We start from the raw sequence: 27207 nt of genomic DNA, 5'->3' as shown, positions 1-27207 counted from the left end.
GAACACTACCTGTAATTAATAGTTTGACTAGCTCTATTGAATGTAATACCTAGGTTTTCTGGGCCAAACTATTAAAAACAATCTATGGAGTTAGTAAAGATACAAGGATAGATCACAACAACCTCTCAGGTTTGTGATAACAGCATGAGTGGTGGCAGCAAATGTTTTTTTAAGGTTTTATATTATCATCTACTGACCACCAATGGTCCACAAAGACCTCCTGTGGGGTCTGCAGAGTTGCTGGTGTCACCAGGCTAAATCACTGATAAGTCTTCAAGCACAAAATGAGTTTATGTTCATGTTTCTCTTCTTAATCCTTTCCTAAATGTACTTTGTTATGTAACCAAGCCCTACAGTTGCTGCAGACAATGTGTGGGATCAGCTGGGAAAAGGAAATGGTCCTTGAGAGGAACTGGTTCATGATATGAAAGTTAGCACACCACTGTTTTATCATCTCGCACATGTAAATAAAGGGGTCCCCCCCTCCAGCTGCTAATGTAAGAAACAAAGTGTGTGAGTACACAAACCAATGTTAACATTGAAAACAGATGCGTGTGACTGGTCAGTGTAAACCAAAGTTCGAAATATCCTCCTGGAAGCTTGAAATTAACATTTCTTTCATTCCAGTAGGAAAGATACACTTCCCTTAAATCTGTTTCAAACAGACCTTGACATAAACTTGGACTTTTCATGAAATGACTTATTAGCTGATTGTAGTTCTTCTGCTGACTCAGCAGCAGCAAAGCATAAAACACTTACGTAAGGGTCAGGTCAGTTTGCTCATTAGTCAGAGTTATGACTCTCTTACAGCCCTTGTTATATTTAATAGGTTAGCCACAAAACAGATAAGTTTGTTTATCCAATTACATTTAGTGGCTTCCAGCAACCATGTCAAGTTTTTAAATATATAATATAAAAAGTAAACACATGATCATTCTGTCACTTTCAGAGTGTGGTTCTTGTGGGGAAAGCGAAGAAGATGATTGAATTGAACCATAGGGACACTAGAAGCAATGAGGCTCTGATTCTAAGGTATTCCCATGAAAACCATACTCAACTTATGTGCAAGTTTTGAGGGCCCACTACAGCAACATGCTGATGACCCTCTATTCCCACTAACTTCAGAGCACTGTGCATCTTTCAGGAGTGCGGCTGTACTAATTAAGTGAATCAGCATATTAAAGTTTAAATTTAATAAATTTGAGTGAAGTAATTGATGATAGTTGATGAACATTTAAATGCACAGCTGTCTATGAATAGAACAAAATTCCAGACTCAAAAAGACTGTTTCTTTGAGTGACATTTCACTGTTACACAGTTCATTCATTCATACTCTTTAGTATTATGATATAATTTAATATGACATTAAGTGATGATCCTTTGGACATTTTATTACAATTTACAATAATTTAATAAAATGGAGGATAGAAAATGTATTAAAACTTTCACTGGAATTTTTCAGCTTCAAACTTTATTTGAATGAATGTTTCACAATATTTATTTAAATAAAATTTGAGGCTGCAAGCCAGTATTGGTGGCCACTGGTCCATGGGTGACTACAATGAACTCTAACTCCCAAGTTAATCCTGAGCAAACCACTGATGCGAGAACTACTATGAAATATTCCTCTTGTTGACCAGGGAGTCACATGTATAAAATGGTGGAAGAGGGAACTGAAGAAATTGCCAGCAGGTTCTGTTTTTAATTGTCACTGCTTTCTTGGTAACTTACTGAGTTTTTCGATATTCGGCAGTAAAGAAGTCCATGTTTGTAAATATTCTGCTCTAAAACCATCCATCGAAAAAAGGATAAGTGGTGGCAAATCAAACCTGCAAGTAAGTGGGAGTTTGTCATCAGAAAGGAGTTTTAGCCACATTCTGCGGAATGCATAGTTATGTCAATAGTGTTGACCCAGAAGCCAGGAACAGAAGTTCCAAATACTATTTTTTACAAGTTTATAGTCCTTTATAACAATAAATCATTATTCAAAAGGCAAAGGAATAAAGGGAAGGTTATTTACATTAGCTTTCAAAAGTGAGCTATCAAACAGCTGCAGGGGTACAAGAATAGGAACCCTAAGTATACTTAGAATTTAGGAAAAGGAACTTATAGGTTTTTATTTTAAAACAAACTATAAATATAAACAAATAGATGATGGGCCAAATTAGCTGGAAGATACTGCTTATGCCAGGGTCTGAATTTTGTCTTTTGTGTCTCAATATATCCTGAAGTCCTCTTCAAGCATGTCCACACAGATGGTTTGAACATTCTAACAATCACCCATTAGGTAGGGTGATCAGATAGAAAGTGTGAAAAATTGGGATGGGGGTGGAGGGTAGTAGGCGCCTATATAAAAAAAAGCCCCAAATATCGGGACTGTGCCTATAAAATCGGGACATCTGGTCATGCTACCCTTAGGAAACTTTGCCTATCTGGCCTGCATCTTGGGGAATGAAGCTTTCTTGTGGAGGGTTTGTGCTAACTCTCTCCTGATTTCCTTTCTGAGAAGTTTAATAAGCAGTCCAAGTTCTTCCCACACCAAATCCTTCCACAACCTCCACTGAGCTGGAGCACACTTTCTCAATATCCAACTGAGCTTAATCAGTATTACCAGGAGAGTTTAGCCTCTAATAACATGTTATTCTGTAACAGCTAATATAAAGAATCAAGGCTAAAATCCTTAGCTCTGAGTGACTTAATCAAATATAGTAGGTGTGATGTTAGGATACACAAATATAAACGGCCAGGTAGAAAAAAAAATTAAATTGTTGTTATGGTAAACTCTTACCAGGAGGAAACAGCTGTGACAATAAAACTCTGTGGTTGGCTAGGAATTGACCATTGTTCTACCACATACAATCCGACAGGAAAAAACACATTAGTAAATGTTAAGTAATAAACATTATAAAACTCCGTTTTTAATAATACAGGGCTGACAAAGGTAGTACCCAGTGCTTTCAGTCCTGTAATTCAGCCATGTTTGCTAAACATAATTATATATTTTATAGTTTCCTTAGAAACATTTATACCCGGGAATTATATAGAGAACGCAGCTTTGTCTAAATTAGGGATCTGTACACATGGGACCTAGCAAAAAATTGAATTAAAAATCTTTATGAAGGAACATCGTACTCCATATATACGCCCTCTCCACATTGAGTAAGAACTGTTCTAACCACAATGCTATGTACAGTTATTGCTAGCAGGGTTTTAACACCGTTATGCTGTTTAATGCTGAGAGCGATTAACTGTTTTCACTGTTGGGAATGGCCTGTAGGCCTATTTGCTAGCATGCATCTCCGTAAAAGCACCCTTTCCATGCCAATAAGGAAACCTGCTAGCAGCAGCCACATTTCAAACAAGGTTGTAGGTGGCACATTCCTGATCTAAACCTAAATCTGAACAGGGTCTTAAACAGCACTGTGATTTCAGGAAATACAACATTTAAAGAGATACTCACCTCCCTCTACCCTATGAATCTGTGCTTGAAACTGGGCAGGTTGTTTGTTAATCTAAGAAGTATATTTTCATAGTCTACGCACAGAATCCTTGCATGGAGAAATCCTTGTTCTTTGGGATGAGACTATATTACTAAAAGTGTTCCTAGTTATAAATGCAGCTAAAGTTATCTGCAAATACATAATATAATGGTTCACTGGTCAAGTCTATGTTTGTAAAGAAACCACATATTATACTTTGAAGACCACCTTTTAAGGTGGTGTTCTACCCTGCCTCCCCATATGCATCAGCAATATTGTACATATAGAAATAGCTGCATACCTGTTTCATAATTCTTCATGATTTTTGAAAGTGTTTATATATTATATGTGTTTATATGTTATATAGTGTTTATATATTATATATATATTATATATATTATATGTTTCCATCCCTTTCTTTCTCCCCCTCACTTTGCCAATTCCTCTCAACTGACCTTTCTCCCCAAAGCTACCTCAAGTAAAAATTCCTGACTAAGGTAAGAAATGGCATTCAGAAATCAGAATAGCTGTTGCTTTCTGCAGAGCTGCTGACAAAAAGAAATGACTCCCAAGTAATTGCTTCAAAGTAGCACAGAGAGAGAGAACAATGATATGTGATGGACTATGAACGACTCAACTAAGAAAAACATACTAGGGTTTTTTTTTTTTCCTGAGAAGTAGAAGTACAAATCATTCCTGGTTTTCATAAACAACTGAATTTTTATGTGGAATTGATCTCATGTATTCTATTCTAAAGTGTGTTGTGACAGATCGTCCCCAAATTTAATTTAAAAAAAAAGTGTATACTGGTTCAGCAGAAAAGCTGGCTAAGTCCAAAGTATTATACTCTGTGCCTGCGTCATCAGCTGAATTCTAGGGAACAGGATTCAAAGCCTTCCAGAAGAATCAATGTAATATAGTACTGGTATGAGACAGATAGATTATCCATCCCAGGGGAGTACTACATTATATTATTCAGTAGGATTGGTATTACAGTAGCATTTAGGGGCTCCAGTCATGGACAGGACTCTGCTGCGCTAGGCACAATACAAATACACAACAAAAACTGTCCCTGCCCTGGAAAGCAGACATTCTACATAAAAGATGATAGAAAAGGAGATGGATCCAATAGACAAGGGGAACACAAAGGAACAATGAGGAACTGGTCAGCATCAGTGTATATACCTTTCTATACTTTTCTCATTGTATAGAGAAAATATACTAATATTCCATCCCTTTTCTATCAGCCACTTCCTTCTAGGCTAAGAGCTTTCCATGTTAATTTATTATTAAAAATAATTAAATATAAGAGAGACAGCAGGGGAGAAAAGAAAAAGGAGACTACTGCTAAGAATGTCCTCTGAAACCTGCTAAAAGCTGAAATCACTAAAAAAGAGAAAGAAGAGTGTGCTGTGCATAATATATGCCGATAGTTTGGACGACGGTATTATCAGCATGAGTTTGGGATAACCTGTGGATAACTCTTGACTTCATCACTTGTGAATGGTTTCAGAGTAACAGCCGTGTTAGCCTGTATTCGCAAAAAGAAAAGGAGTACTTGTGGCACCTTAGAGACTAACCAATTTATTTGAGCATAAGCTTTCGTGAGCTACAGCTCACTTCATCGGATGCATACTGTGGAAAATACAGAAGGTGTTTTTATACATATAAACCATGAAAAAATGGGTGTTTACCACTACACTACAAAAGGTTTTCTCTCCCCCCACGCCACTCTCCTGCTGGTAATAGCTTATCTAAAGTGCTCACTCTCCTTACAATGTGTATGATAATCAAGTTGGGCCATTTCCAGCACAAATCCAGGTTTTCTCTCACCGCCCCCCCCCAAACCCACTCTCTTTGTGTGGGGGGGGTTGGGGAGACAACCTGGATTTGTGCTGGAAATGGCCCAACTTGATTATCATACACATTGTAAGGAGAGTGAGCACTTTAGATAAGCTATTACCAGCAGGAGAGTGGGGAGGGGGGAGAAAAAACCTTTTGTAGTGGTAAACACCCATTTTTTCATGGTTTGTATGTATAAAAACACCTTCTGTATTTTCCATAGTATGCATCCGATGAAGTGAGCTGTAGCTCACGAAAGCTTATGCTCAAATAAATTGGTTAGACTCTAAGGTGCCACAAGTACTCCTTCACTTGTGAGTGTTGTGGCCACCCCATACTCTGGATATCACTTCCACATATGAGTTGTCAGTTTGTGTGTATTTATATATATATATATATATATATATATAGTATATACAACAGTGTGGTCACTTAATAGCATTTGTTATATGTGGGCATCTTGGTGGTTCTGACATTGTGTGTGTGTGTGTGTGTGAATATCAGAACCACCAAGATGCCCACATATAACAAATGCTATTAAGTGACCACACTGTTGCATCCCTTGCCCTGTGCTCTTCCAATTGCCTGCTGATGTCACTCACATGTTGTCTAAAGTTTAAACTGTGCACTCTTCAGGACAGGAAGCAATCTTTTTCAACTGCTGTAAAACAACTAATGCAATTTTAGGCACTGTATAAATAAGAATTATTTCTTATTACAGGTTTCAGAGTAACAGCCGTGTTAGTCTGTATTCGTAAAAAGAAAAAAGAAAAGGAGTACTTGTGGCACCTTAGAGACTGATCAGTTTATTTGAGCATGAGCTTTCGTGAGCTACAGCTCACTTCATCGGATGCATAGCATATCGTGGAAACTGCAGAAGACACTATATACACACAGAGACCATGAAACAAAACTTCCTCCCACCCCACTGTCCTGCTGCTAACAGCTTATCTAAAGTGATCATCAAGGAAGGCCATTTCCAGCACAAATCCAGGTTTTCTCACCCTTCCCCCCCCCCCCCCCCCACACACAGACACACATACAAACTCACTCTCCTGCTGGTAATAGCCCATCCCTCTTTGAAACCTCTCTTTATAATGCGCATGATAATCAAGGTGGGTCATTTCCAGCACTAATCCAGGTTTTCTCACCACCACCCCCCCCAACACACACACACCCCCCTCCAAAAACCACACACACAAACTCACTCTCCTGCTGGCAATAGCTCATCTTACAATGTGCACAGCAATAATCCAAGTTTAACCAGAACGTCTTGGGGGGGGGGGGGGGGGTTTGTAGGAAAAAAACAAGGGGAGATAGGCTACCTTGCATAATGACTTAGCCACTCCCAGTCTCTATTCAAGCCCAAATTAATAGTATCCAATTTGCAAATGAATTCCAATTCAGCAGTTTCTCGCTGGAGTCTGGATTTGAAGTTTTTTTGCTTTAAGATAGCGACCCTCATGTCTGTGATTGCGTGACCAGAGAGATTGAAGTGTTCTCCGACTGGTTTATGAATGTTATAATTCTTAACATCTGATTTGTGTCCATTTATTCTTTTACGTAGAGACTGTCCAGTTTGACCAATGTACATGGCAGAGGGGCATTGCTGGCACATGATGGCATATATCACATTGGTGGATGTGCAGGTGAACGAGCCTCTGATAGTGTGGCTGATGTTGTTAGGCCCTGTGATGGTGTTCCCTGAATAGATATGTGGGCACAGTTGGCAACGGGCTTTGTTGCAAGGATAGGTTCCTGGGTTAGTGGTTCTGTTGTGTGGTATGTGGTTGTTGGTGAGTATTCGCTTCAGGTTGGGGGGCTGTCTGTAGGCAAGGACTGGCCTTTCTCCCAAGATTTGTGAGAGTGTTGGGTCATCCTTCAGGATAGGTTGTAGATCCTTAATAATGCGTTGGAGGGGTTTTAGTTGGGGGCTGAAGGTGACGGCTAGTGGCGTTCTGTTATTTTCTTTGTTAGGCCTGTCCTGTACTAGGTGACTTCTGGGAACTCTTCTGGCTCTATCAATCTGTTTCTTCACTTCCACAGGTGGGTATTGTAGTTGTAAGAATGCTTGATAGAGATCTTGTAGGTGTTTGTCTCTGTCTGAGGGGTTGGAGCAAATGCGGTTGTATCGCAGAGCTTGGCTGTAGACGATGGATCGTGTGGTGTGGTCAGGGTGAAAGCTGGAGGCATGTAGGTAGGAATAGCGGTCAGTAGGTTTCCGGTATAGGGTGGTGTTGATGTGACCATCGTTTATTAGCACTGCAGTGTCCAGGAAGTGGATCTCATGTGTGGACTGGACCAGGCTGAGGTTGATGGTGGGATGGAAATTGTTGAAATCATGGTGGAATTCCTCAAGGGCTTCTTTTCCATGGGTCCAGATGATGAAGATGTCATCAATATAGCGCAAGTAAAGTAGGGGCGTTAGGGGACGAGAGCTGAGGAAGCGTTGTTCTAAATCAGCCATAAAAATGTTGGCATACTGAATAGGTCGGAATATGAACAAGAGGCTGCTCGGCAGCTCTCCAACACCACTTTCTACAAGCCATTACCCTATGATCCCACTGAGAGTTACCAAAAGCATCTACAGCATTTGCTCAAGAAACTTCCTGAAAAAGCGCAAGATCAAATCCGCACAGACACACCCCTGGAACCCCGACCTGGGATATTCTATCTACTACCCAAGATCCATAAACCTGGAAATCCTGGACGCCCCATCATCTCAGGCATTGGCACCCTGACAGCAGGATTGTCCGGCTATGTAGACTCACTCCTCAGGCCCTACGCTACCAGCACTCCCAGCTACCTTCGAGACACCACTGACTTCCTGAGGAAACTACAATCCATTGGTGATCTTCCTGATAACACCATCCTGGCCACTATGGATGTAGAAGCCCTCTACACCAACATTCCACACAAAGATGGACTACAAGCCATCAAGAACACTATCCCCGATAATGTCACGGCTAACCTGGTGGCTGAACTTTGTGACTTTGTCCTTACCCATAACTATTTTACATTTGGGGACAATGTATACCTTCAGATCAGCGGCACTGCTATGGGTACCCGCATGGCCCCACAGTATGCCAACATTTTTATGGCTGATTTAGAACAACGCTTCCTCAGCTCTCGTCCCCTAACGCCCCTACTTTACTTGCGCTATATTGATGACATCTTCATCATCTGGTCCCATGGAAAAGAAGCCCTTGAGGAATTCCACCATGATTTCAACAATTTCCATCCCACCATCAACCTCAGCCTGGTCCAGTCCACACATGAGATCCACTTCCTGGACACTGCAGTGCTAATAAACGATGGTCACATCAACACCACCCTATACCGGAAACCTACTGACCGCTATTCCTACCTACATGCCTCCAGCTTTCACCCTGACCACACCACACGATCCATCGTCTACAGCCAAGCTCTGCGATACAACCGCATTTGCTCCAACCCCTCAGACAGAGACAAACACCTACAAGATCTCTATCAAGCATTCTTACAACTACAATACCCACCTGCGGAAGTGAAGAAACATATTGATAGAGCCAGAAGAGTTCCCAGAAGTCACCTAGTACAGGACAGGCCTAACAAAGAAAATAACAGAACGCCACTAGCCGTCACCTTCAGCCCCCAACTAAAACCCCTCCAACGCATTATTAAGGATCTACAACCTATCCTGAAGGATGACCCAACACTCTCACAAATCTTGGGAGAAAGGCCAGTCCTTGCCTACAGACAGCCCCCCAACCTGAAGCGAATACTCACCAACAACCACATACCACACAACAGAACCACTAACCCAGGAACCTATCCTTGCAACAAAGCCCGTTGCCAACTGTGCCCACATATCTATTCAGGGAACACCATCACAGGGCCTAACAACATCAGCCACACTATCAGAGGCTCGTTCACCTGCACATCCACCAATGTGATATATGCCATCATGTGCCAGCAATGCCCCTCTGCCATGTACATTGGTCAAACTGGACAGTCTCTACGTAAAAGAATAAATGGACACAAATCAGATGTTAAGAATTATAACATTCATAAACCAGTCGGAGAACACTTCAATCTCTCTGGTCACGCAATCACAGACATGAGGGTCGCTATCTTAAAGCAAAAAAACTTCAAATCCAGACTCCAGCGAGAAACTGCTGAATTGGAATTCATTTGCAAATTGGATACTATTAATTTGGGCTTGAATAGAGACTGGGAGTGGCTAAGTCATTATGCAAGGTAGCCTATCTCCCCTTGTTTTTTTCCTACAAACCCCCCCCCCCCCAAGACGTTCTGGTTAAACTTGGATTATTGCTGTGCACATTGTAAGATGAGCTATTGCCAGCAGGAGAGTGAGTTTGTGTGTGTGGTTTTTGGAGGGGGGTGTGTGTGTGTTGGGGGGGGTGGTGGTGAGAAAACCTGGATTAGTGCTGGAAATGACCCACCTTGATTATCATGCGCATTATAAAGAGAGGTTTCAAAGAGGGATGGGCTATTACCAGCAGGAGAGTGAGTTTGTATGTGTGTCTGTGTGTGTGTGTGTGTGTGGGGGGGGGGGGGAAGGGTGAGAAAACCTGGATTTGTGCTGGAAATGGCCTTCCTTGATGATCACTTTAGATAAGCTGTTAGCAGCAGGACAGTGGGGTGGGAGGAAGTTTTGTTTCATGGTCTCTGTGTGTACATAATGTCTTCTGCAGTTTCCACGATATGCTATGCATCCGATGAAGTGAGCTGTAGCTCACGAAAGCTCATGCTCAAATAAACTGGTTAGTCTCTAAGGTGCCACAAGTACTCCTTTTCTTTTTTCTTCTTATTACAGGCTTCCCAAAATTTGTGCACTTTGTTATTTCTGAATCTTATAACATTTTTCTCCATCAGAAAAGGTTCAGTTACAATGCTGAAAAGACAAATGCAAAAAAATTCCATTTGCAGACTGATAAGTGTACAAATCATCCTACCCTTCTGGGCACTGAGAAGTGTTAAGTGATGGACATGCTTCTTTCACCCAAGGCGTTTTACCTGAAAAGCACAAAAGGTGTCACTGCAGCACTGTAGAAAAGTAAATATACAACACAAAGCAGTTTCCTTTCCACTCCCCTGTGATTTTCTGAAACTCTGCTTAATGCTCCTAAACATTTATCATATGCTGATGATCCACTAGAGTCTCTTTAGAAGAACAAAAGGAGTCATGAGAGAGGCAAGAAGGACAAATCAAAGATGAAAGGAATAATAGAGAGAACTGATGGGGCAGAAAAAGCAGTGGATTATTTTTAAATAAGTCTTCTCCCTCCCACAGAAAAGCCCTCCCACTAAGGATACCAAGGCAGGCAGAAACAACGACCATTTTCACAGTGACCTTCATTGTGAATTATTAAAGCCAACAATTATAAATCTAAATAAAAACTGAAAATTAAATACAGCCACAAGAAGGGGTGAGAACAGGTTCTGGTATTATGATTAAAACACTGAAATAGTTTTTTTGATTGCTTCCCACCTCACAATTTCAAAGAAGTCCACTTATAGATGCAGGCGCTATAGAATCTATAGATCCTTTATACCCTCTGACATTATAGTCATGAGGTATGGTTTGTTTTGCCAGTGGCATTTTTGCTATATCCATTAACAAATTTGCATACAGAACACACAAAGAAGGTTGGAGACAGGTTCTTTGAGTTGGAGTCTATATTGTATTTTTCCTATAGAAATGCTAAAGTATCTATAACAACATGCCACAAATGTTCTCATTAAAGTACCACGTAACTCCAGGCACCTATTTTGTGCATCGTTTGAAACAGCGATGGACTATAATTAAACTCGCAGATCCAAACTACCCTAAACGTCATTGGTTTTGGGAATCCAAACCTGAATCTGGGTCCACATTTAATGTCTGAAACCAATATATATGAGTCAAATGAAAATCCCAGATCTAAACATCCTTATGAAAATTTCAAACCCAACAGTCATGAATTTTAGGTTGGGGCGGGGGGGGGGGGTGGAGGGTCTTAAATCAGGGTCCAAAATCTGTGGCTCGGATCCATCTCTAATCTAAGAGTTTAATCAACCTTACACAATTAAAATCTTTATTTAAGTTAAATATTTAACTTAAATATTCTATGTATTATGTATGTATTATGTATCTGTGTATTTTGGACTGCTAAAGATTTAAGGGAGGGAGGTGCTTTTAACTGAAATACTGAAGCAGTGTCATTGAGTATTTCTGCACCGCAAAGTGCCTAGGATGCAATAGAGTTCATGACACTGCTCTAAAAGTCCACTGTAAATGCTATCTTTGTGTGTGGGAATGAGAGTATGATATCACCTGCCAGTGGCTGACCCACAAAGAAGGAAAACTACTGCTATTGTCTGTTAAGGAAGATCTTCTTTACGACAAGTGGCGGACTAGGGGCACCGGAACAGGGGGGGCCAAAAAGCCATGGCCCCATCAATTTTAAAAGGCATAGCCCTCCCACTTTTTACCTACTTTAAGGGTGAGTGTCATGGGAGAGGGCAGAGAGGAATGAATCTGGGCGAGAACTGGGGGAAGAGATGGAGCAAGGACGGGGCCTCAGGGGGAAGGGGCAGAGCAGGGGACAGGGCCCCAGTTCAGGCGCCGCTGCCCCCCCTCACTTCTAGGGAGCTTCCGGCACTGCTGGGCAGAGACCCGTATTTTCAGAAATAAAGGACTACGGGTTCTAGCCCCACTTCTCAGGTGCATGTGTGATGTACCCAGTAATTCTATCTGCTATCTTCAGCTCATGGACTCATCTTACACTCCCTAAAGGAACAGTGCTTGGTATATAGGGTCTACTGTCTTAAACAATGTTAAAATTAATTTTAAAATGTGCTTATAATGAAATGTTATGAAAAAGTTACATTAACGACGGTAGAGACATGTTTTTTAGATTTCACCCAGATCAGAGCAGGGACGGTGCCTTCTTCCATTGTGGGAAAGCACATTATAGGTGCTCCTGCAATAATAATATCTTTTCGTGTTTCTTAGGATTTAATTTTACACAAACTACATTCCTCTCCAGCAATCACCTTCCTTCTCACAAACCTAAATACCAGGTATTTCACCACAAAGCAGCCACTCCCCAAGTGTCTCAGACACTCAAAACACATTTACAGCTACAAGAAATCTAACCTTGCTCAAATAAAAGCTGTAGGTATCTTCAGTTAGGCACCAGAAGGGTTTTATCAGAGTTGCTAACAATTACAAAGCCCCATATGTTTATTTTATATGTATTTCATGTATACTCACTTGGGTAGCTTCCTGTAAATATCCCTATAATATAGCAAATCACACTTTTAAATATTAATTTTTGTTTTACCTTTGCAAATACTTTTGTAGTTTACACAGCAGTCTTTTTTCTCCAAGCAGTCTTCAGAACAAGAACAGTGGCTTCCAGTTATCCGTGTCTCACCACAACGGAGTTTAGTGCATGTCCATATCTGAGCTGAAAAATTATTAATTGGTTGTTGTGATAGAATTCACCCCTGTGTTCATGCCCTGCACCCTACTGTAATAATCTTTGCACAAAGTATGCCTTGTAAGGTATCATTTGAAAACTCATAATTTGCTGGTCAGTATTGTCCTGGTAAAAGATAGTGGCAACATTGCAGGTGAAGTTATAAGATTCCCCTGCAGGGTGTTCTTAACACATGTTCCAAATCCCACAGCCCTGCCCAAACAGAAGTTGGCAAACAGGTCTGGCCTAAACAAAGGAATGTGTACTCTGCTTAATTTGCATTTAAGCAGTAAAGAGAGTCATCAACCAGGAAGGGAAGACAAAGGAAGTTGAAACAGGTGAAAAAATCAACAGGGAACATCCTTCCACATAGACATTTTGTCCCCTGGTTCTCAGATGTAAATGTTTTTCAAGAGGGGGACTGAAACTATAATAAGGAGGGACAAACACCCCAAGGCTCTCTCTCTCTCTCTCTCTCTCTCCTGGCCCATTGCATTCACTGCACCTGAAGAGACAAAGGAAGCAGTTGGACTCTGTATGAGGGGTTTTTACCTAAAGAGTTTAGTGTGTAAGACTGCTGAAAGTATATGGTGCAAAACCGTGATTGAATCTAATACAGTTTGTTAAATTAGGCACCAGAAGGGCTTTATCTTTATTTTTCTTGTAGCCATTTCTGACTTTTATGCCTCATTACTTATACTTGTTCTAAATCTATCTCTTTGTAGTTAATAAACTTGTTTTACTGTTTTATCTAACCCAGTGTATTCAAGCTGAAATGGGTGGGCAATTCTATTTGGGGCAACAAGTTGTGTGCATATTATTCCGTTCAAGGAAAAATGGACTTAGCATATTTGTACTGTCCAGGACAGAGCTGGGCAGTATACAACATGCATTTCTGAGAGAAGATCTAGGGCTGGAGGTGTGTTGGGATCACCCTGCAATATAACCAAGGCTAGTAAGAGCCAGGATGTGGATGGCTGGCTGCAGCACACACACAGACATAGCTGGAAGTGACTTTCATGCTGGAGGCTGTCTGTGAGCAGGCCAGGCTGGAGGCTGCACCAGCAAGGTATTGTAAAGGGCACCCCAGGTTACAGGGCAGTGGTGACATAGTTATTTGTTAGCCTGGATTGTACCCTGGTATGTCACAGTTGTGTTTTCGTATGAAGAAAAAAACCACAATTCCGTTCAGAGCACTGAATGTATTCATCTGTGGTGAAATCAGCAGGACTGACAAGCCCATTGACGCTATTGGGAGCTGTTTTGAATCAATTGTCTCTGAGGGAAGAGAAAGAACAGCGAAGAAGAAATGTTGCATGATTCCCAGCAGATGGCAAACAGACCAAAGAATGAAGGAAGGTGTACATGTTACGGAACAGGAGTGAGAGAGAGAGCAGAACAGGAGAGATGGATTTCAAGAAGCTGTCAAGGGAACAGTTAGAGTACAGAAGCAGACAAGTCTGCTAGAGAACTTTGTAGCCCGTGGATCCAATTCATCCCGCTAACATAACCATCGTGTGCTACATACTGTTCAGAACACAGGGTACTGGGGGCATCCATTAATCCCCTCGCCCCTTTCTGAGGGGGAGGTAGTTGTCCTGTCATTCCATGCCCCTGGACAAGGAGAACAGCTATGCTCCCACTCAAGATATTCATGACCTTGTCTGGACTAACAAGGATGATTATGAGAGAACTGGTTATCTGTGAAATAGTTTGCTTGGTTTTATGTTGGCCCAGTCTTGTTGGGTGTGAATCAATGAAAGTTAGTCATTGAACATATATACTTGATTTAAAAGTTTACTGAAGTACATTCTTCCTTAATAAAAAAAAATATGGATGTCTTTCAGGAAAGAAATTAATCCCAGTTTATATTTCATATCATGTCACATTCAATTACAAGTAGCATGGCACTTTAACAACATGCATTCAACATACATACACGACAGCTCCAGAATTCATTATGTGCCATAACAAGTCTCTAAAATACAAAAGATGGCTGGGAATCTTTTTTTCATCTGTACCCGTGGCAGAATAAGTAAACATAGCACATTTATCATTTCCCCTCACCCTCCCTCCAGAAAAATTAATACAAAGACTAGACTAACAAATCTCACATTCATGGGAACGTACTTGGTTCCAGGCAGGTACCCTCATAATCCCAGCAGCAGTTTTGAAGCTCTTTACAGCCACCATCACACTGGCAGCCCTGCCCCTTTTTATTAAAAGGCTCATTACATCTGTTTCTGCAGCTGACTGTAAATGGAACAAAAGATGGTTTTAGCACCAAAATTATTCCAATCCTTAAGCATACAACAATGAAATGGAACATGGCCAGGAGCCTAGAGTCAGAATGTTCTGAATAATTGTCAAAAACTATTTCCCAAATCACTTGTCAACATATTTAGTAAAATTAATAATATAAGCTTATTTCCATCAAAGTTGGGAGATGTCCACACAAAACTTTGTGTGTGTGTATGTAAAATTAGGATAATTATAGAAATAAAAATAATATGAATATTATGATGAATAATGACATGGGGAAAATATGTGAAATTCAGACCAGGTAAACAGGCCTTGTAAACTTAAAATTGAAAGTAAAAAAATATTTTAAACTATTAATTTTAAAGTTATATAAAGAGATACAGTCATATATGTTCACAAAGAACTTTGTGCCAAAACACCTGTCTTGAATCCTCCCTTCTAAAAGTCCCTGAGGATTTTGGCTTCAATCCTCTGAATGTGCTTAACATTATGCATTTCTCCCAAAGTCTGAGTAAACAGGTAGTCCTTGCAACATGCCTTTAACTTAAGAGCAACAAAGTCAGGCATTTTGGTCCAAAGGAAGAGAGGATTCCTGTGGCGAAGTATACTACCCTTTTAAAATACAATCTGAAGCTTACAGGCAAGACATCCTGGGCAGAGCCAAGGAGCTCTTGGAGCTGGACTATATGAACAGGAAAAGCAAGTTCTTCAGATGAGAGGGACCAGAAGCTATGTTGGCAGCTATAAACTGCAGGTTCCCTTTCCCCACACACCTCCACCCTGCCCCACAGGCACCAGGATGCTAGCCTGATCTGGGCTCTAGAGATTTTGTTTTCTGACTCTGAGTTTGTTTGCTCTGAGGCAAGGGCCTTATGAACTTCCTTAAACTGCTCCTCCCCTGACTTGATGCCTAAGGGAAAGGGGAAAAGCTTGCCTGCCACCTAGAACAATAAGAGAATTAGGAACTCTACTCATGGATTCATAGATATTAAGGTCAGAAGGGACCATTATGATCATCTAGTCTGACCTCCTGCACAATGCAGGCCACAGAATCTCACCCACCCATTCCTGCAATAAACCTCTCACCTATGTCTGAGCTATTGAAGTCCTCAAATCATGGTTTAAAGACTTCAAGGTATAGAGAATCCTCCAGCAAGTGACCCGCGCCCCATGCTACAGAGGAAGGCGAAAAACCCCCAGGGCCTCTTCCAATCTGCCCTGGAGGAAAATTCCTTCCCGACCCCAAATATGGCGATCAGCTGAAACCCTGAGAATGTGGGCAAAATTCACCAGCCAGATACCCAGGAAAGAATTCTCTGTAGTAACTCAGACCCCACACCATCTAACATCCCATCACAGGCCATTGGGCCTATTTACCATGAATAGTTAAAGATCAATTAATTGCCAAAATCATGTTATCCCATCATACCATCTCCTCCATAAACTTATGGAGTTTAATCTTGAAGCCAGATAGGTCTTTTGCCCCCACTGCTTCCCTTGGAAGGCTATTCCAGAACTTCACTCCTCTGATGGTTAGAAACCTTCATCTAATTTCAAGTCTAAACTTCCCGATGGCCAGTTTATATCCATTTGTTCTTGTGTCCACACTGGTACTGAGCTTAAATAATTCCTCTCCCTCTCCGGTATTTATCCCTCTGATATATTTATAGAGAGTAATCATATCTCCCCTCAACCTTCTTTTGGTTAGGCTAAACAAGCCAAGCTCCTTGACTTTCCTTTCATAAGACAGGTTTTCCATTCCTCGGATCATCCTAGTAGCCCTTCTCTGTACCTGTTCCAGTTTGAATTCATCCTTCTTAAACATGGGAGACCAGAACTGGCAGGATCAGTTTGGAGGTCTTCTTAAAGGGGACTCTTTTTTAAAAATGAGTTTGACCTTCCCCTTTCTCAGATCCTATCCAGTCCTAAAATTAAGTTTGGAGGTTTGAGTGCCTCTAGTCACCAAAGCTATGGCAATAACACACAGGGAGAGAGTTCTCTCACACTGTGAAGCCCCAAGCCATTTAGGGCTTTATAAGTCAAGCCCAACTTCATCTGGAACCAAAAAGGTAGCCAATAAAAAGCATGCACCTGCAAATGTATTGTAGATACAGATCAGAGCACTTGTACCTCAAAGTATCGTATTTGCACCAGCAATTTATGAGGTAGACGTGCAACTACCCAGATTTACAGTTCCACCACATTTGCAAAAATGCAGGTGCACATTTTGCATATGTACACTTCTCTATTCCCCATCACTGACAATTTGTCAAGTGTTTTCTAGTTGAGTTCTAGTCTGTTAAAAGAGGGTTTGGCTGCTGATGATTTTAATGAATGTATTTACATGCACCCAATATGAAAAGGTAATCCTACCTTGTTTTCCTACATGAATAATCCATTGAATGTCTGACCTTGTTCTTGGGACTTTCAACCACCCTAAATTGTGAAGAAGCGTGGAATGGACCTAACTGAATTTAAGTTATTTTGCATTTAACATGCTGAGTCTCAGGGTATGTCTACACTGCACAGTTAATCTGGGTTTATCTGGTTTTAGCCCAACCCCCCTACCATCCATACAGAAAAATCTCTGACCCAGGTTTGGAGGTGCTTTAAGCCCAGCTTGTTTACCCAGCTGAGGTGTGTGGGTTAGAGCCCAAGTTGGGTTCTACTCTAACTTGGGCTGGCACCTGCTCACTGTGAAATGAGATGCCAGCAAAACTACTTGAGTGTTAACAGTCCTCCACTGCCCTTCCCACAATTCTCCCTGAAGGACAAACAAGCTTTCCAACAAGTGACTGAGAAAGACTCCTAGAGTTTCTCACAACAAAGAACCATGGCATATGCCCCCAGACACACACGGACAAGTGCAGCGACAGTTAGGACATAGTAATGCAAATACGGCTTTGCTGTGGTAGTGCTCACACCCAGGCTAGACTAACCCAAATGCCAGTCACCAGGTTAACTGTGCAGTGTAGATATAGCCTAAATCAGGAGCAGTGTCATCCTTTTTTTCTATTTGAAATGCAAGTTTTCATACTCTTAACAATATTAAATTCCTTTTTATTATTTGTTTAGAGACTATATAATGGAACAATAGAATATTCAGGTGCAGAAATCTAATTATATTTTTCAAAAACTTGAGATATTGCAGAATTATTATGGGAGCTATCCTGAAATTTACTCTGAATACTTAAGTTTATCCAATAGGATCAAAGCCATTTTCAAAAGATTTAATATCTCTGACTTTGTACTGCAACTGCTCGCTATTGTGTTACTATTTCATAAGCTAGGCCAGTCATAATGAAAGTAGTAAGAGTAAATGGGCTTGATTCACAATTGCCCTGCAGTTTGCAGTCAAATACACCAGGGCAAAGTGATTATAAAAGATGGTATTCTGATCTGCTAACATTTTACACCACTTTGCATTAATTTTGTGCAGGCATAATTGATTCCTCAGGGTGGAAAGCAATGGAGAATCAGGCTCTACATGTCCATAAAAATGATACATGGCAAGTTGAGAACACATTATACTATTTGGTTAAGAGTCACTGAAGAGTAACTACAGTTCATCGTCATAGTTACAAAGAATATCACAAGACTCCAGAAGAAGGAAACAAGCAAGAAAAATAATGAGTGGGGAAGAGTAGGAAAACAAGTTTAACACATTAACATAGATACCATAAGAATGAGGAAAAAAACATTTCATCATCATTCTGTGGCTGCACAGATAGAATTTGTTTTAAATGAAGCTATCCAATTGTCGACATTGCACTGAGCCAGTTGGGACATTTTTGACAAAATAAAATGTCATCAAAGTAAGTTGTTTTGTCAAAGCCAAAATGTTTTATGGAGGCATATCAGTTTCAGCAAAGTTTTTGTGTTAAAGGGCCTTTTTTGGGTCAAGAATTCTCTGGTCACTTCTGACAAAAGAGGGACCAAACTGAAAAGCTCAGGCTTTCGATCTGAAAACAGATGTTTCAATGTATTTCCATTTTCCAAAAGCATTCCAAAGGTTTTGATTTTGTTCCAGTGCAGAATGAAAACAAATTTTGAAACCTCAAGAAATGCCATGAAATGGAATTGTTGTCCTCCAGACAGCTCTACACTGCATTCTAACTAGACTAGTTCTCATTAGTAATTAGAGCTGATCAAAAATCAGAATTTCCATCATATGGGAAATTCGGACATTTCAATATGTTTTTGTATTGAATCAGGATGAAAAGTCTAAATAGCAAATTTTCTCATGGAATGGAAAGTTCAGACAAATGTCAATTGGGAACTGCTGTATACTTACTTGGCCCATCATCCTCAGATCTTAATCCAGACTATCTTTCATAATGCAGCATGATAATGTGACTCACATACTGGCCAAATTTTTTAAAGCTGTCCACCAATTTTGGCAGCTTTCTTTTTATGTTGTGCACCCTGAGAAACCTAGGGCCTCATTTTCACAAGTGTTGAGCACCCACGGTTTATTTTTAGTGAAATTATAAGTCATCCTCTGTTTAAACGCTTTGCTGGATGGAAGTGTAAATTAATACTGTACTGAAAATATTGTAAACGTACCTTGTACTTGGTCTTCATGTTTTAGTCCTAGTCCCAAGCCTAGTCCAAGTGATATAACCACCAAAGAGACTAAAAGAACCTGTCACAAAAAAGTCATATACTGTGAGGTATTTCATTTGTAGGTGACACAAAAATTGGGGGAGTGGTAAATAATGAAGAGGACAGGTCACTGATTCAGAGCGATCTGGATCACTTGGTAAACTGGGCACAAGGAGACAATATGCATTTTAATATGGCTAAATGTAAGTGTTGTAGCCCATAGAGCCAGCGTAGCCCTTTATTTTACTCAGCAGTAACACAAGGAACCTACAGTCCTGTACCCTATGTAAGGCATTGGCTTAAGTAAGTAGGAACAAAAAATGTAGGCATACTTACCAAATGGGGGACTTTATGCTGGGAAGCAGTGACTCTGAAAAAGATTAGGGGGCTGTGGTGGATAATCAGCTGAACATGACCTCCCAGTGCAATGCTGTGACCAAAGGAGATAATGCAATCTTGGGTTCCATAAACAGGAAACTCTCAAGTAAGATTAGAGAGGTTATTATACTTCTGTATTTGGCCTTGTGTGCCCGGTATTGGAATATTGTGTCCAGTGCTGGTGCCCACAATTCAAGAAGGATGTGTGAGGGATTGGGGGTCTCAGAGCCAGGCCCGCAGTTCCCCAGGCAGTGCTCAAACCATGGCTACCACCTGGCAGCTATCTGGAACCTGTGGAGAAAGGGACTGGTGGAGCTTTAGCTCACCAAGAGCTTCGCTCACGAAACTCCTGACTGGGGAAGATGTCCAGCCCCACTGATTAGCTCAAATGCACTACATAAGCCAAAAGGAAGTTGTCTGAGTAGCTATGTGAATTTTTGGTTGGCTGCTATTGTGGACTCTGCCTACTCACCTGATTTCTGAGCCCTGCCTTCTAGCCGGTTCCTGCATCCCAGCTATTCCAAACCTCCTTTTCTCAGATCCCTGTCTGCTCTCAGTTCCTGCTTTCCCACCTCACTCCAGGACCTTGCTCCTACACACTACCCCTGACTCAGACTCCAGCTCTGACCTTTGTCTTGGCACATGACTCTGTATCCAGCTCTGCCCCTAGCACTGGTTTCTGGCGTCCAACTTTAACCATTAGGCATAACTGCCCACGCCCTGGTACTTATACAATGTTGATAAACTGGAGAGGGTTCAGAGAAGAGCCACGTGAATGATTAAAGGATTAGAAAACATGCCTTACAGTGATAGACGCAAAGAGCTCAATCTATTTGAAAAGTCATGGAAGATGGGAGAGATTCCAGAAGACTGGAAAATGACACTATATTTGCCCATCTATAAAAAGGGAAATAAGGATGACCTGGGGAATTACAGACCAGGCAGCTTAATGTCTGTACCTGGAAAGATAATGGAGCAAATTAAGCAATCAATTTGCAAAGATTTAGAAGATAATAATGTAATAAGTAACAGTCAGCATGGATTTCTCAAGAACAAATCATGCCAAACCAACCTGATAGCTTTCTTTGACAGGGTAATAAGCCTTGTGGATGGGGGAAAGCAGTAGACATGGTATATCCTAACTTTAGTAAAGCTTTTGAAATTGTCTTGCATGACCTCTAATAAACAAACTAGGGAAATGCAACCTAGATGGAGCTACTATAAAATGGGTACAAAACTGGTCGGAAAACCATTCCCAGAGAGTAGTTATCAGTGGTTCACAGTCATGCTGGTAGGACATAACGAGTGGGGTCCCGCAGGAATCAGTTCTGGGTCCGGTTCTGTTCAATATTTTCATCAATGATTTAGATAATGGCATACAGAGTACCCTGATAAAGTTTGCAGATGATACCAAACTGGGAGGGGGTTGCAAGTGCTCTGGAGCATAGGATTAAAATTCAAAATGATCTGGACAAACTGGAGAAATGATCTGAAATAAATAGATGAAATTCAATAAGGACAAATGCAAAGTACTCCACTTAGGAAGGAACACTCAGTTGCACACATACTAAATGGGAAATGACTGCCTAGGAAGGAGTACCGTGGAAAGGGATCTGGGGGGCATAGTGGACCACAAGCAACAAAAAGGATTAAAGGTCTAGAAAACATGTCCTAAAAGGGAAGATTGAAAAAATTGGGTTTGTTTAGTCTGTAAGAGAGAGACTGAGAGGGGACATGATAACAGTTTTCAAGTATGTAAAAGATTGTTACTAGAAGGAGGGAGAAGAATTGTTCTTCTTAGCCTCTGAGGATAGGACAAGAAGCAATGGGCTTAAATTGAAGCAAAGGAGGTTTATGTTGGACATTAGGAAAAACTTCCTAACTGTCAGGATGGTTAAGCACTGTAATAAATTGCCTAAGGAGGTTGTGGAATCTCCATCATTCGAGATTTTTAAGAGCAGGTTAAACAAACATCTGTCAGGAATGGTTTAGATAATATTTGGTCCTGCCATGAATGCAAGGGACCATACTAGATGACCTCTCGAGGTCCCTTCAAGTCCTATGATTCAGCTTAACAAAGAGAAGGTTAAAGGGTGATTTGATTACAGTCTATAAATACCTACATAGGAAACAAATATTTAATAATGGGCTTCAATCTAGTAGAGAAAGGTATAACAGGATCCAGTGGCTGGAAGTTAAAACTAGAGAAATTCATACAGGAAATTAAGAGTACGTTTTTAACAGTGACAGCAATTAACCATTGAAACAAATTATCAAGGGTGATGGTGGATTCTCCATCACTGACACTTTTTAAAACAAGACTCGATGTTCTCAAAGATATGCTCTAGGAATTATTTTGGGGAAGTTCTATGGCCTGGGTTATACAGACTAGATGATCACAATGGTCCCTTCTGGCCTTGGAATCTTTGAACTTTATCACATATGCTGTACACCAGTAGTATCTATGAATGCTAACAAATGAAAAAATTGGGGAGATCCTGAGTTGAGAGGTGTGAGAGTGTCTGTAGTTATAAGCATAAAAGTAAAATTTGTGATGTGCTGCTTATATTTTAGCAAGAAGCTACCACAAAATTTTGTCCCCTTTAATCTGTGAGTAATCCCATGTGGTAAGCAGGGATGTATTTGCTTGCAGAGGGGGGAGGGACCAGTGAATCTATTAATTTGCTTTCCACTTAAAACAAAAAAGTTTCCTCATAACCAAGGAGGGAGGCAGCACTTGATAAAATACTTATGTTAAGCATATTTTCCTTGAAGTGATTACACTTTGATCTTAAGAAGTACAGCATATATTGATAATGTAGCATGCAGTTCACCTTGCATAATTTGAAAAAGTTATATTTTAATCACGTCTCTTAGCATAGGTAAAAGATTTTAAACCATGATCAAATAAAAAAAAATCACTATTTTCCTCAATACCAAAATTATATTCTCTCAGCCATAATCTCTAGAACCCAAGTTCCCCCCTCCCTTCCTTGAAATAGCTGGGGCGGGGGAAGATACATCTGAGAGCTTTCCCAGTGGGTCATCAACACAAGGCTCAGGGAAACAAAGGATGAAAATAAATTCCAGAGTCTGGGAGACCTCACTTAGAATGCCCTGCCATCAATCCCCTAATATAACCAAGAGGACTAATGGCTCAAATTAATTGCAACTATAGAAAAAAAATTAAGATGCAGTCTGAAAAGTAGACAGGAGTAGGCACAAAACCTCTTAAAGATTTCTAGATGATTATTAATTATTATTATTTGTATTATCATTGTGCCTAAGAGCCAGTCAGAAACCAAGACCCCATTGTGCTAAGCGCTGTACAAACATGTACGTTTCAACTGACCAATATTTGATAATGAGTACTTATAATGAAATACAGATGTTCTTTACATGCCTCATATGGGAAATCTCAATTAATAAACAGGCAACTACTTTCTCTGCCAGAAGCAATTTCCTGGTGTAGCCCAACACAGAGAATATTGTGGTAATCCATTCCCCAGATGATAAAATACAGGGATAACCCTGGTGAGGTCTGCTCTGCAACCATATCAGCATGTGATTTAGGGGTTAGGGAGAAAGCTAGAGAGGCTTGTGGGTGTTTGGTAGGCAAAAAGAGAAGACTCGGTGCAGCTAAAGATACATGCTGGTTGACAGCCACAAGTGAGAAGCTACAGTTCCTTTCCCTCAGCCTAATCTGCAATCAGGACACACAGTCTCCTTACCTACCCGAAGTAGAGCCATAATGCAGACCTGTTAAGTCTCCCATTTTCTCCACGAGACTATTTCAGGTCCCCTTCCCAGGCTCCTGAGCTGGAAGCTTCATCTCTCAGGGTAACAAGGAGACTCAATAGGAAATAGCAGTTGGAGCATCTCACTTTACACCCTTCCCCCAGTAATAGACTGCAGCAACTTAGCTGAGAATGGCCATAGAAACTAGGAGCCAGAAGAAGAAACTAAGGAGAATGCTCATATCTGATATGACACAAACAAATGAGCCCTCTCTGGCTTCTGTTCCTCCCCCTCCCAGCTGTGGCCCTTTCCTCACCTGCATCTGCCCTAACACCCCACAACAGGGTTCATCTCGGAGGCTCCTTTCCAGCCTCAACTGCTGCCAAGCTCCATGTAATCAGGTTCAGAGGGGTAGCTGCTGTGTCTCTCCTTCTACTCTCCAGCTCCGTGCTCCTGCCTTTGCAAGCTCACAAGCTGCAAGCTAATGGTAGCAGTTCTTCTTTCTATCCCTTTCCTTGTTTCAAGATGCTGGGGACCACTGCTGGGTTAAGGGAAGTAGATGCTTCTCTAGTGCCCCCAGAGGAAAAATGCCCAAAGGAGGGATTGAAGAAAGAAGGGTGGAAAGAGAGAAGTGCGTGGAAAATAATTTCCCAAAGGGGAATTTAAAGCCTTCATCAGAGGCAGTGTCATCTCTTATGCCACACAGGAGTAATCAAACGCCTTAAATTGCGAAAGAGTTGTGCCTATGGATACAACAGCTAGCAAGGCATGACTGAGGTTATGGAATGAAAGACTAGGCGCAGTCAGATGCACTGAAATAGATCTGGAACCCCAGGAGGACCTTCCCGGAAGGGCCGACACAGGCTGGTCAATGTGGTGATGCCTGAACCACCCATGCAAGCAAACTGGTAGATCAAAAACTAATATGATCAAATGAGGAGACTCTAATGACACGAATATATGCCAGTGCGGTGAGGTGCAGACCATGGAGCACCTGCTCGTTTGCTGACTCTTTGGGGAGACCTATATGAAGGAGGACCTTGCTGCAGCAATGGATAGGACCATTACTTGTGCACAGTTCTGAAAAATTATCTAATTTTTGACAAGGACACGAGAAACAAAAGCTGCCATCTTTAAAAAGAAATGGAGAGAACATAGAATTGATACCCATTTGAAGAAAATTAAGACCTTGGATGTAGATTATGCTTCTGCCCCCTCCCCAGAGAAGCTCAGAATCCTCATCAATCTAAGCAACAAACTGTCCCAAAAGGTTGAATTTCCTTTATTCTGTTTGAAGCAAAACTACTGGAAATCTGGCAAGAGAGCGGGCAAGCTGTTTGCATACAGACTTAAGCAAAAGGCTAACAGAAATAAGATTGCTACTATCATGAATAGCAGCAATAAATTATCTACAACACAGTTAGATATTAATAAACAATGTCAATGATCTCTGACTCTCAGAAGAAACTTTTAGATGCCCCTCTAGAAATCATGAAACTGATAGGCTATAAAAGAAATGAAGGTCGTAAAGACTCCTGACGGGTTCCCAACTGAATTTTACAAAAAGTTCTGTGAAACTTTAATACCTAGATTATTGAATATGTTCAGTGAGGCCAAGAATGAGCAAACTCTCCCACCTACTCTAAGAGAAGCTGTAATTTCAGTTATTCCTGAACCTGGGAAAGACCTTGGACTAAGCAGTAATTACAGGCCAATTTCTTTAATCAATTGTGGCACTAAGATTTTCATTAAAGCTCTTGATATGCAGCTGGACAAAGTCCTCTAACACATCATACAGATAAATCAGGTAGGCTTCCTTCGTGATAGACATAGCTTAGATAATTTGCATCAACTAATTGACATTATCAGTGCTCTGAGAGATTCCAAAGAACCCTTAGCTGTCATTTCCTTAGCTGCCAAAAAGGCCTTTGACCACATAGGCTGGGACTATCTTTTTCATGTGTTAGCAAAATTTGGTTTTGGTAAACAATCTATAGCTTGGATTCAGCTTTTATGCTCTATCACAGCTTTCAGGGTAGTTGCCAATAGTATTATTTCTACCCCATTTCCATGACAGAGAGGTAAATGTTTTCACTTTAGAACCCATAGACATTGCCACCCAAGCAAATCATGGCATCTAGGTGGTCAAACAGATGCAGATGATGCTCTTCTAGATGTATCTAAGCCCAAGGTTACCGTTCCTAACCTTTGAACCACTATTAATATGTTTGGACTCCTCTCAGGATAGAAAATTACTTGAGGTAAATCAGAAATCTTAGTCATTAACAAATATGCCCATAAAGGCCTTTTCTCGAATTGGGATTTCCAATAGCAGTCCTCTTATATGAAATATTTAGGAATACTGATTCCCAGTAATATTCAAGACATCCCTAACATAAATATAGAACCAATTATTGCACAAGTGGCTAACAATTTGGGGAGATGGAGTTCATTAACCCTCAGTTTGTGGGGTAAAATTAATATACTGAAAATCAATGTCCTTCCTAGAATTTTGTATGTCCTGAGAGGTCTCCCTATTTCTATTCCTCAAGCTTACTTTAAGAAATTCAACAATATTTTCAGAATGTTCCTTTGGGGCGCAGGTATGAAACCTAGACTGGCTCTGAACAAATTACAGCTTCCCCTTTCTCTGTGAGGATTTTGTCTTCCCAACTTGGAAAATTATCTTATCTCCTCTATATTGAGCCAGTCATCTTTGTGGCTATTAAATATGACCACACAGACCCACTTTGGGTTCAGATTGAATGAGAACTGGTATATCTTCTCTCCCTTTTAGGCATGGTAGGGTTAAATTATTATAGATTTGATGGCTCCAGAGCTCCCACAATAATGGCTGTAAGGCAAAACCTTGATGTGGAGGGACTGGATGGACAGAGGAATTTATGATTGTCACAGCTAATTGACGATGATAAATTAAACCATTTATAGATCTTCAGCAACAATTTGGCTTGCCCTGCTCTGGAGCATGGAAATATCTCCAGTTAAAGCATTTACTCACAAATGTATTTGAACTGGATGCATTGGGAGCTCCATATCCTCCAGAACTTTTATTATTTTGGAGGAAACTTCCTGGAGTCACTTGGCCAGTGGGATACTTTGATGATTTTCTGGCCCCAAAACCTCTGCCAAAGATTGATAACTTGAGAGTTGCTTGGAATAGAGATTTGAATACACAACTACCTCTAACCTAGTGAAATACAATTATTCCTAATGTTAGAAAGCAACTATAGCCCTGAGCAGGGCTGGCCTTACCATGGGCGAACTGAGGTGGCCACCTCAGGTGCCAGACTGTGTGGGGGAGGGCCACCACTAGAAACCAGAGTGTAGAAAATTGTGTCTGCTGCTAGTGCATATGTATTCTCTCTGCCCTAGATGCACAGAGATAGTGGAGTGCTGTGCTAGAGGAAGGAGGG

General features: G+C 40.9%; 1 protein-coding gene across 1 annotated transcript in view; it reads right to left on the bottom strand.

The window, feature by feature from the left end:
- Positions 1 to 27207, bottom strand: part of ENPP3 (ectonucleotide pyrophosphatase/phosphodiesterase 3) — an 80316-nt gene that overhangs the window by 48557 nt on the left and 4552 nt on the right. Inside the window, exons 2-6 of the mRNA XM_074948443.1 lie at positions 19619 to 19697; positions 14921 to 15043; positions 12653 to 12778; positions 10280 to 10340; positions 1732 to 1829 (exon numbers count right to left, since the gene is read on the bottom strand). Coding sequence (XP_074804544.1) covers positions 1732 to 1829; positions 10280 to 10340; positions 12653 to 12778; positions 14921 to 15043; positions 19619 to 19697 — 487 coding nt within the window. The remainder of the gene's footprint in view (positions 1 to 1731; positions 1830 to 10279; positions 10341 to 12652; positions 12779 to 14920; positions 15044 to 19618; positions 19698 to 27207) is intronic.

This window comes from Natator depressus, chromosome 3, assembly GCF_965152275.1.
Source record: "Natator depressus isolate rNatDep1 chromosome 3, rNatDep2.hap1, whole genome shotgun sequence".
Classification (NCBI taxonomy): domain Eukaryota; kingdom Metazoa; phylum Chordata; order Testudines; family Cheloniidae; genus Natator; species Natator depressus.
This window is presented reverse-complemented; position numbering and strand designations above follow the sequence as displayed.